Below are 12,323 nucleotides of genomic sequence, written 5' to 3'. Positions count from 1 at the left end.
CGCAGAATCGCCAATGCATGCCGATTGTAGGCCTTTGCATGATGGTCGGTAGCTGATGCCGAATGTTTGGGGAGCTTATGATTCCACGTGTCACGGTATGAGTGTAGGGTCAGATATGGTACAAACAGTAGTCCCCCAAGTTTCCGATTGAGAAGTGACTTCTTGGTTGGGGACTTGAACGTGTCTTCGGCATTCTGACCCGAACGCGATGGTTTCGTTCCTGCCTTCGTGGCTTGCCGATGGTGGTCATGTAGTCCCCCAAGTCCCCGAACGAGGGAGCTTGGAAAAGAGACAGCATGAGGTGCCGAACGTAGGCGAGTGTAGACTTGGCTTTTGTACGCCTGTCGTTCGGCATGAGAGGTGAGTGGAAACTCATTAATGTACGCCTGTCGTTTGGCACGAGAGGTGAGTGAAGACTCATCAATGTGCGCCTGCCGTTCGGCACGAGAGGTGAGTGGCCGAACGGTGAGTGAAAACTCATCAATGTGCGCCTGCCGTTCGCTGGTGGAGTTGCGCTCGAACAAAGGGCGAGAGCTGCAGCGTATGAAAAGTTGAAACGTTTCATGTGCATGCGTGCCACATGTCGGTAGGGAGGGACGAGGATGGATTCATTTTTTTTTTTTGGCTTAAAGTTTGAGATATGGGTTGATCGATAAACGTTTCCCACAGACAGCACCAATCTGTTGGCACTAAAACTGAACAGATAGAGATAGGTGCAACTTACAGGTGATATGGACAATCAAGGATTGATTGAGTGTTCGACGTAGGTTCTTCCCGTCCTGGATGCCGATCCTGAATCAAAGGAAGCCAAGGCTCGTGAGGTCTATGGCACCGGCGTGGAACCAGCCTAAGACCCTCCGATGCCGAAGTAAGTTTCTTTCTAAGAGCTTTAGCCACTGACAATGTATTTAGCATAAAAGTCAAGCTGAAAAGTCTTACCCCTTGTCTATAATGGAGGGGCTTATTTATAGAGGGCATTTGGGATGCTCTTAGCACTTAGTTTCGATGTGGGACTCGTGGGAGGGCCTTTTGAGGTTGACACGAGTCTGTGGATATCTAGGCGGGGCCTTCGAGGTTTGTTCCGTAGAATCGCCAATGCATGCCGATTGTAGGCCTTTGCATGAGGGTCGGTAGCTGATGCCGAATGTTTGGGGAGCTTATGATTCCACGTGTCACGGTATGAGTGTAGGGTCAGATATGGTACAAACAGAGGCCATACAGTGACTTGTGGAGCCGACATACCAAGTTCTCCCCCTGTCGGCAAAGACCGGGAGGAGGAACCACATAAACCTTTTCGTCAAGATCGCCATGAAGGAAGGCGTTTTGGACATCCAAATGGTGGAGAAACCAATTACGAGAAGCGGCAATGGCAAGTAAGCAGGGGAGAGTAGTGAGTTTAGCAGTAGGAGAAAAGGTTTCAAGATAATACACACCTTTAACCTGAATATACCCTTTGGCAACAAGACGCGCTTTGTAGCGTTCAATGGTGCCATAAGAGTTATACTTAATACGATAAACCCATTTGCAATCGATGGATTTGTAACCAATAGGAAGGGGCACAAGGGACCAAGTATTGTTGAGGGCAAGTGCATCCAACTCAGCCTGCATGGCAGTACACCATTGAGGATCTGAAACTTCTTGATCATAGGTGGCAGGTTCAATGTGACCTGAAATGTGAGCTAAAAAAGAACGATGGGATGGGGAAAAATGAGAGTAAGAGAGAAAGTTAGAAAGAGGATATTTTGTACCTGTAGGAATTGACGTCGGTTCAGAAGATTGGCCGAGAGAAACAATAGCATGAGAGAGATGGTAGTCATGATGCCAAGTAGGTGCATGTTTGGTGCGAGTAGAGATACGAAGGGGAGCAGTGAGGTTGGGTTGAGAGGGCAGCAAATCAGTGGCAGGGATAGGCCTGGTGGTGTCGGGTCGGGAAGAGGAACCTAGTTCAGTGGGGTGGGGGCTAGGTCAGGGGTAGTGGAAGATGGGGGGTCTACAGGGGCAAAGTCAAAAGAAGTAGGAGATGGTAGGTCCACAGGTGTAGAGGGTGCCAGTTGGTTGTGGGTTTGGTGGTTATGTGGCATTGGTGTGGGCTCGGCAGGCCCAGAAGAAGGGGGAATGTCAGTTTGGGGTAGTGGTAGGACAGAGGAAGGAGTAGGAGAATGAGTTTGATAAGGAAAAATATTTTCAAAGAAGTGGACATCCCTACTGACAAGGAATTTTTTGTTATCCATATCATAAAGTTTGTAACCTTTTTGACCTGTTGGATACCCGATAAAGACACAACGATGAGTACAAGAATCAAATTTATGAGATGGATGGACAACAGTAGAATAGCTAAGACAACCAAAAACACGAAGGTGAGAGAGGGTTGGTAAAAGATTATAGAGAAGTTCAAAAGGACTTTTATTGGATAATAAGGGAGTGGGTAAACGGTTTATAATGTAGACAGCGGTAAGAACACATTCACCCCAAAAATGTAATGGGATATTGGATTGAAAACGAAGGGCACGGGCGATATTTAATATGTGGCGGTGTTTGCGTTCTACCACACCATTTTGCTATGGAGTATAAATGCAAGAGCGTTGAAACTCAATGCCATGGGAGAGAAATAAAGGTTGCATGGAAAGAAATTCAGAACCATTGTCAGAACGGATTGTTTTAATGGAGAGATTAAATTGAGTTTGAACAAAAGCAATGAAATTTTTGAGAAGATATTGAGTGTCAGATTTTTGATTCATTAAAAAAAGTCATTACTATAATCATCCACAATAGTTAGAAAAAAAAAAAGGAGCGCCGCAATGATATTTAATGCGGTGCGAGCCCCAAATATCACAATGTAATAATTGAAAAGGAAACTTGGAAGTAATATTACTTGAAGGGAAAGGAATCCAAGTCTGTTTGGCCATAGGACAAACACCACAAGTATTGTCAAAAGGAACATAAATAAAAGGAAACAATATATGGAGGAGTTGGAGACAGGCATGTGATAGGTGGCCAAGCTATTGATGCCAAAGATGGGAAAACAGTGGGACGTGACAAGAAATTAGTGATGGTGAGAGCGGTGACATGTAGTATAGACTAGCACTTTGTTTACCCCAGCCAATCATCTTCCCCGTAGCCAAGTCCTGCAAGACACAAAAATCAGGAAATTAGATAATGCAACAACGCAATGATTTAGTGATTTTATTGGCAGACAAAATATTCAAATTGAAAGATGGAACATGAAGAACATTTGTGAGAGTAATGTCCTTATTAAAAAGAATTGTGCTTGTGGAATCAATGGGTACAAATGAGCCAGAAGGTAAATTAACGGAGGGTACATGTGAGGGATTCTCGTCAACAAAAAAAGAGGAGTCAGATGTAATGTGATCCGTAGCTCCACTATCAAGAAGGATTAAACAGACCTGCCGCATTAGCAAAAGCATTGGAGTTGTCGGATGATGAAAGGGTGGAAAATTTTACCATAGCAGCTATAAGTTGTTTGCATTGTTCATTAGTGCGCCCAGAGAAACAGATTCCAAACTGGATGTTGACTGGGTCAGTGGCATGGTGTGACTGTTGCATTCCTAAAAGGACACAATTTAATGTGCAAACAACCAATTAAAAATACCCTCAAGTGCACGAATCTATCGAAGTATAGATTATGTAAGTACGGGGTCGATCCCACGAAGAACTTGTCGGTTGCCTATAAGTTCTAATTCGAGTACAAAGAGAACACTTAACTAACACACCACAATGCACAAATGCAAATTTAAAACTAAAAAGAAAGTAAAGAAATGTAAAAGAAACAAACAAAACACACCAAAAAAAAAAGGGAAATGTGCTGTGAACAGTGACCAGCGACCGGTCGTGAGGTAAGAGCGACCGGTCGTTTTTGGTCTGGCGACCGGTCGTTAGGTAAAAGCGACCGGTCGTTTTTGGGCAGAGTCGAAACTCAAATTTTGACGTGAAAAGCGACCGGTCGTCAGGTAAAAGCGACCGGTCGTTTTTGGGCAGAGTCGAATTCTCTGTTTTTCAGTTTCGACCTCTGTCCAATGTTTTGCCTATAACTTTCCAACCGTACGTCCAAAATTCACGTTCTTTATACGGTTGGATTCAGCACAGAAAATTCAAGAACACAAGGCGGACCAAAAGTCCAAAACAATTACGGAAATAGATAAAATTTAGTAACAAAGACACATAACGTGTCAAACACGCAACTCACACACACATTTGGGGGGGGGGGGGGTTTGATTTGTTTGAAGTGACCTATTTCTATTGCATGAAAGTAAATGGACTTTAAAAATGAATAAGAAAGGCAGAGATGAATTATCAAAGAGTGGAATCAAGATGTAACAAACACTAGGGTTTCGGAATCCACCCTAAACAATTCTACCAATGTTCATGAATACTCAAGTGATGAACTCTAAACGTGTTGATGAAGATGTTCGCAATCAAGACCAGTACGAGTGGCTCAAGACGCATTGATTCTCTCTAATGTACGTAAAGTGCAGTACGAGTGCTACAATACTTGTGCCTTTCCTATAATCGAATCTAGGTGTGCTTAGTACTTTGATTCAATTACAAGAAAAACCCATTAAGTTCAAAGAGAATATGAACATCACAAGAACCCTAATAGCATGGTGTTTACATTAGGTATTCAAGAAACCAATTCACATGGATGATTCTTACTTCATCCATTTATTGCTTAGGATAACATGAAGATACACATAATCCCAACAATCTCAAGAAGCATGCTTTCAAAGATGGCCAACCAAGGAAAAACACACATCAAGGATAGATTAATTTGGTGAATTGGAATTCATCAACAATATCTAGAAATTCATACATTCAAGTATCAAAACAATAAGGTAATCATGTTTAGGGCTTCAACCTAAGCCCTAGCTATGGAGTTTAGTTGCTCATACTCATTCCAAATACAAACTCAAAATAAAATTAGAAAGAGTTTACAGATTTTGAGAAGATGATGAAAGCTTCAAGGTCATCAATGGTGGAAGCTTTCTTCTCCACTTAGCTTGGCTGCACCTTGGCTTTCTCCAAGCTCCAAGCTCTCCAAAATCTGCTCTCCTCTGTGTAATCTCTTCAATGACTTCCTTCCCCACGTTCAAAAGGCTCCCCCACTTCAGATTGCAATTCCTTTGCTTCCCTCTCTCCTCCTTTCCAGCTTTTACCTTTTAATATTAAACTACCACCTTTGATAAAGCCTTAGCTCATTGTCCCCTTGCCATGATGAAGCTTTGTCCTCAATAAGATGCCAATTGCTTCAGAAAATATCTCAAAGCTAAGGTAACTTCTTGTTACCAAGAGTTATGGTAACAAGAAAATCAAGATAACACAAAGGAGGTAAAAGCTGGCCAAATTCGGATTTCAGAGCTGTGGTAACATGCTGGATTGGTTGGATAGGCAATACTTGTCCAATGGAGCTCAAATTTGGATATGTTGTAGTTAACATCCATTGGAACAAGTCTCATGAAGATCGTGACCTCATCCGAGCACCAGAGCATGCTGATCCCAGGCCAAGAAGTTGACCTACGAAAATGAACAAAAACAAAGTTTATAACCAATAATGCACTTTTAGCTCATTTTCATTCCAACCAAGGTAAAATCTAAGAAAATACAAAAAGGAAGTAAAAAGCTATAAAATGTCAAGAACTAACTCAAAATAGTGGGTGAATAACATGAAAAATCATGTGTAAAAATGAACCGAACAGTGACCTTTTGCCATTGGATCGCTTGGACTAGTGGAAGGGAGCTGACTGGCTTGTTGCACTTAAGAGGAATTGGTGTCCACTTGATGGGCTGTTGGTGTTTGTTGCGTACTAGAATTACCACCATAGTTGCGCCCAGAGATACGGTTGCTATCGAAGTTACCGCTAGTTGAAGAAGCAGCGTTTCTGTCACCACGATGGAGTTTGTGCCCAGGTGGGTATCCGTGCAACTTGTGACAGGTTTCAATAGTATGGTAGTCACAATCGCATTAACTACAATGGATAGGATTGTCGTTGGCAACATGTCCGCGAGACCGATTTTGAGAAAAATTATTACTTTTGGTATTTCGGACGGCTGCAGCAATGGAGAAGTTTTCAATTGTGGATGAGCCAATTTCCCTTTGTTTCTCTTCTTGAGTAATCAAAGAATATGCTTTGCGAACACTTGGGAGAGGATTCATAAGTAGAATTTGACCACGCACTGCATTATAAGAATCATTGAGACCCATTAAAAACTGCATGATGTGATCCCGATCTTTCTGTTCATTATATGTTTTCATGCCACCACAAGAACAAGTAGGAGGAAGATTATAAGAAGCAAGCTCGTCCCATAAAGCCTTGAGTTTGGTGTAATATAAGGATACCGACATGGTTCCTTGAATGTGAGAAACGATCATCTTTTGGATCTGAAAAATTCTTGGAGCGTTGCCTTGGGAAAATCAGTCTTCAAAATCTTGCCAAATTTCTCTTGCGGTTGCTGCGTAAACCACACCATCCGCCAAGTCAAAGTCAACTGTATCTAGTAGCTAGGAAAGAACCATCTTGTCACAACGGTCCCAAAGAGTGTAATCATCGGGCTTCTTGGTAGATGATGGTCGTTCGATGAAGCCGTCAACAAAGCCAATCTTGTTCTTGGCAGTGAGGGCAATAACCAAGGAACGTTGCCAGGTTGCATAATTGTCACCATTAAGCTTTTTGGAAACTAACAGAAGGCCTGGGTGATCAGAAGAATGAATAAAAAGAGGGTTGGAAGACTCCATAACCGAATTTCTGTCGGCGGAGGAACTTTCTTTCTCACCCATGAAAATAAATCAAGAGTCACGAGGATGGTGCTTTGATACCATGTAAAGTGAAATATGGAGAATATTTTCTCTATTGAATGAATGAATCATATAGGACAGTACAAGGAATATAAAAGATACACGAGGAGCTATTCTAGGTAACTAACTCATCTAGGCTAGAAATCTGGTTTGACCCACATGACGTGGTGTGCACTACAAGTAAATACATAATTACAGATGTTAAGGGATTTCTTTCCTAACACTCGACCTTCAGCTAGTTCATTGAAAATGGAAGATCGGTCTAAGACATTGATATCATTATGGAATCCCAATAACCCAAAAAAGGCATGCCATATCCAAAGATCATATGAAGCCACGGCTTCTAAAATAATTGTTGGTTCATGGAAGTGACCAAAATACATAATGTGCCACGCAGATGGACAATTTTTTCATCTCTAATGCATGCAATCAATGCTCCCCAACATCCTAGGAAAGTGTCGTTGATCCCCAATTGCAAGCAATCTTGTGATGTCTTTGGTGTTTGGCGATCTCAAGTACTCATCACCAAAGGTTGCAACAATTGCCTTGACAAATCTTTTCAGACTATCTAAGGCAGTGCTTTCACCAATCCTCACATATTCATCCAAGTTATCAGCGGCATTGCCATAAGCAAACATCCTTAGTGCGGTTGTGATCTTTTGAAGGGAAGATAAACTGAGAAGTTCAGCGGCATTCCTTTGTTGAATAAAGTAAGGATTGTAATTTTCCAGCGCGTTTTTAAGTCGAAGAACAATGTTGAGACTCATTCGGAACCTCCCCCGAAATAAATGGTCAGGAAATACAAGTTGATTAGCGAAATAGTCTTCATAAAGATTTTGACCACCTCAAGCTATGTTGCGTGGAACGACAACACAACCTTCAACAGAACCACAACGTCTTGATGCTCGTCCCTCATTGGCTAGATTCTCTGCTTCTATACGTGCAAGCAAATCATCTTCATATTGGTCATCAAGGATATCGTTGTTGAAGACAATACTACGTACAAAATGACTTGCTATAGAACGACATGCCATAGATAATATTGAGAACTAATGAGAAAATGGAGTTGAGACAAAATAATGAGAAATGAAGGTGGAATTTGTTTTTTTTTTTTGGTTTGTAGATGAAGGAAAATGAGTGAAGATATGTTCTTATTTATAGATAGACAATATGTCATTTTGGAAAGAAAAAAAATACTAGTCGTTAGAAAACTAGCTGTTAAAAATTAGCCATTAGAAAACTAGCTGTTGGAAAAGTGGTTATGCTAAATGTTTAAATTTTAAGAAATAATAAAATATTCGAGGTTAGCTAAAATATAGAGCATTGCTGGAGGACCACCTATTAAGTGGTTAGCTATTTTAGCTAGAATTTGGATAAAATTTGGTGACTCTCCTGGAGATGTTCTTAGTTGCTAGTTGCTGGGAGTTGATGCATAAGATTAACTGCTGCAGTGTTTATCATGATTATAGAGAGAAAAACAGTTTTATTGATTGTTTGGCGAACTGGAGCTATAACTTAGATTTGGGTCTTTATATCTTTGTTGATGCTCCAACTTGGGTTCAGACTAGTTTGATTGATGATTTGCTATGAGTTACTAGAACTCGTCTAGTTTCTATTGATATGTTGGTGTAGGTTGTTCTTTGGAGTTTATTCCTTCTTTTTCATTAAAAAAAACAAAACAAAACCTAATAATATTCAAAATTTCTGTAAAAGTATGTGCAATGAAAGATTATCTTTGAATTAAAATAGAATTCGATTTATCAATGCACGACTTTTATTGAGATTTTCGGTATAGATCAAATTGATATAATCTTAAAAATAATAATTGTGGGAGCAAAATTTCACATGGAAAAGAATCGGAAGAAATGTACAAGACTGCCATTAAGCGAGCGTGGGAATGGGATATGCAACTAATCACCCATTGATTAGTTGTGGAGAGTTCTCTACTAAGGAAATAAGTTGGGCCACACATAAGCTCAATACCTCTGAAGCCCAATAGGGCCTAGTAAGGAAAGATCATGGACCCACCTAATCAGGCCCAGTCATAGGCTATTTGGCTCACACCAACCCGGCGTTCATAGACTCAATTATCTTTATCTTCTTAGTTTTTAAGGTACAAAGGTCTTCCACAGACATCGGAACATTGTTGTCCCACAATAATAATAATAATTGTTGCACTCAAACGTAAATAAGGGATTCTTATCCATTCAAGGTTAACAAGTCTAACTTATTAGATTTTTTTTAATCCAAAGATGTTAACCCTAACTTTTACGGCTCGTTTTGGAAATGGCTTATTCCAAAAGCGCTTATTCTAATAGCTTCTACAAAGAAGAAGTTTGATGTTTAGCTATCACACTTGAAAGTGCTTTTACACTACATAAAAATGATTTTGATATTTTGTAAAGCATTTGTCTGCCAAAATAAAATCAATTTTGTTAATTGAGAGAATACCAAATTATCATAAGAGATTTTCTATTTAAACCCCGAATTTCTCTTAGTTCACCCCAATACTTAAATAATTAAACTGTAAGTTTTATTATTGTGTAAAAAGACAAAAAAAGTCATCCAACTTAATACTTAACCCTAATACATCTATACACACATACCCCACACACCCCACCACTCTTCAACACAGGGACACCATGAAGGTAAAGTATTTGAGTTTCTTCATAGTGTACGCTGGGCAAAGGTTCTCAACACCTTTATATTTTGCTTATTTCTCATCATGCAAATTCAATACAAAGTTGTTTCCTTAACCTTTGTGGCTCAAACCAATCCCTGGAATGTGTGTGCAAGTAACTGGCCCCTCTATCTTGTTTCTGTTTCTACACATGTTCGTCATAACAAGTTGAAAAGCACCAACTCTCTGTTTTGTATTCTGTGTGCTTTCTAAGAAGGGCAAATATAGGGCTTTAATTCTTGTAATTATGAGCCCATCTCGAATGTCAAAATTATCATTGACCATGGAATAGACAAGTATTTGTTCAACTTCAACACCAGAAAGTCAAATCAGAGACCAAATTCTATTTTGTGAAGTTTGTGATGTTTGCATATTCCAGTTGATCAAGACGATGAACTCACCTTTTTCACTCATGAATATTAGTCTGATCTCTACACAAAAAATTATTATTGCTTGAGCTATTGTGGCTCAAACCAATCCCACCATCAGTTTCTACCACACTCAAAGTAGGGCTTCTATAATGTGTTTTTGCCCTTTTCCATACACAATGTACCAAGTCATTTATTTGACTAGTGTGAGCTGATGATGTGTTCTATAATTCCATACCTTCTTCCGTTGTGAAACAATCCCAATCAATACCGTAATAAATATGTATTTTCACTTAGTATTTCTGATTTCAGTTTACTTGCGTTAATCTTAACCTCATTCAATCACATCGCAGCCCTGGTAATATTATGATGATTACAGTTTAGTTGAATAATTAAAAGGTTCTTGGCTCATCTCACTCATATGGTATTCTGAGATTATTCACACATTCATGCTACATGTCTGAGCACACTTTTGGTATTGATGCAGCTGTTTTTTTTTTTTAGCAGCCAGAACAAATTACTTTTACTCCAAGCCATGATACCAGGACAAAAAGTGTTTTGGACACAACTAAACAATTCACAACTGATGAGGTAAATAAACTATTATTATGATGTTGTAACTTCTGAGTGGTTGATAATCTTTTACAACTGCCATATATGCTTTTATATAGATATTTAATAGTCGAGAAGCATTGCTTAATTGGAGTTGTGTGCAAGGACGAAAGTGTGGCATAGTAGTTGTCATTAAAAGGTCTGATGGAGCTGGAAAAATTATAACGAGGAGGGCTAGAGTTACTTTAGGTTGTGAGAGAGGTGGGCATTATATTAAGAAGCCTAATGTAGATTTAGATGATGAACAACCAATGAATTCTGAAGTAGATGTAAGTATTGATCACCGGAAAAAAAAGCGCTCTAAAAGCACTGGTACAAAGAAGTGTGGTTGCCCGTTTCAGTTGAAGGGGTTAAATATTGGTCCTGGAGATGAGTGGAAAGTTGAGGTTGTATGTGGAGTTCATAACCATCATTCTGCTGAGTATCTTGAAGGACATTCATATGCAGGACGGTTAAGCAAGGAAGAAAACAACTTGCTGATGGATATGTCTAAAAGCTTGGTGAGGCCAAAAGATATATTATACACTATTAAACGACGATATGGCAAAAATGTAACAACAATGAAGACAATCTACAATGCTAGACACAAAAGTAGAGTGGTTGAGAAAGCTAGTAGATCTGAGATGCAACTATTGCTATGTAGACTATCTGATCACAAATATATTAATTGGCATAGGACTGATGACACCAATTGTGTGAGCGATCTTTTTTGGGCTCACCCTGAAATAATTTTTCAATTTAGATTCAGAAAACAAATTACTTTGAGTATAAAAGATTAATACATGCACGAATAAGAATGTTGCCACAACGAACCAATGCACTGCAAAACTCAAGGAAGAATAGGAAGCAACAACAATTTATATCAGTTTGAAACTTGAAGGGCTCATATTATTAAATATCTTTAGATTGTCTTTTGAAAAAGTTGTTGACGTGTGTGATTTCTACAGGAGAATCAGCCACAGAACTCACCATCAGAACCATGGACATGTTGAGAATGATGAGTCTTGGGTTCCTGTAAGTGCTTCTCTTAATTCACATTGCTCCTTCCATGTTTAATTCTGATTTTATTTTTATTAGTCGCAATGCTAGCTCTTACTTTGCATTAATGTAAGTACTAGTTCGGATGTTTTAATTAGTGGTTAACATGTCTGTGTTTTGCTATCTTTGCTAGCTGACTGAGAAGGTTTAAGTTTGCATGAAAGTACAAGAAAATTCAGATTCAAAGTGCCATACCCCATCTTTGCATACCCTTTTCTATCTGGTGAGAAAACCCATCTTTTATTGAACATATGTAAACATGAATGGGCTAAAGCTTGCGGAAGAGTTAAATTGTATATTTATGCACTTGAAAACAGACAATGAATAAGACTCTGAAATATCATCAAAAAATTAATTTAATACTTACTATTTCTCATGCTCAGAACGTATTTTCTCCTCTAAAGGTATATTGTGGGGTTTAAATAGAAAATCTCTTTTATTTCTTATTTTTTTAGCTTGGGGTGTATTTAAGGGTAGTTTGGGAAGATAGTGGGGTTTACTTAGAAATTGTGAAAATTTAAATTAAAAGTTGGGGTGAACTTAGAATATGGGGTGAACTAAGAGAAGTGTGGGGTTTAAATAGAAAATCTCTTATCATAATATATTATGAACTCAAAAAGCTCTTTCGAATGAAAGTGTTTTCATCTTAGAATCTTTTTTCATCTATATAATATAAATGGTTATAGTTCATACAAATTTCTTTTTTGTTTACGTCTGATACCTAATTTAAATTCTATAATAATAGAAAACATGGGAAATAAGGACTTCCCCAAATCATTTCTTGAATATAAAAAATGGAATTAACGAGACATAAGAA

The 12,323-nt window shown here is 39.0% G+C and overlaps 1 protein-coding gene and 1 pseudogene across 1 annotated transcript; both read right to left on the bottom strand.

Annotated features, from left to right (window-relative positions):
* Positions 1-1,191: 1,191 nt before the first annotated feature.
* LOC148294965 (uncharacterized) lies at positions 1,192-6,748 on the bottom strand (annotated as a pseudogene).
* A 476-nt stretch (positions 6,749-7,224) lies between these two features.
* Positions 7,225-7,575, bottom strand: LOC110760549 (uncharacterized). The gene has a single exon (XM_021962845.1). It carries the CDS (start codon positions 7,573-7,575, stop codon positions 7,225-7,227), a length of 351 nt encoding a protein of 116 aa, XP_021818537.1.
* Positions 7,576-12,323: the final 4,748 nt, after the last annotated feature.

The sequence above is a fragment of the Prunus avium genome, chromosome 4, assembly GCF_965620075.1.
Source record: "Prunus avium chromosome 4, drPruAviu1.hap1.1, whole genome shotgun sequence".
NCBI classification, from domain to species: domain Eukaryota; kingdom Viridiplantae; phylum Streptophyta; class Magnoliopsida; order Rosales; family Rosaceae; genus Prunus; species Prunus avium.
This window is presented reverse-complemented; position numbering and strand designations above follow the sequence as displayed.

What these genes read in the sequence shown, in the direction of transcription:
- LOC110760549 (XM_021962845.1), bottom strand. Translation starts at nt 7,575, where the DNA reads ATGAGTCTCAACATTGTTCTTCGACTTAAAAACGCGCTGGAAAATTAC.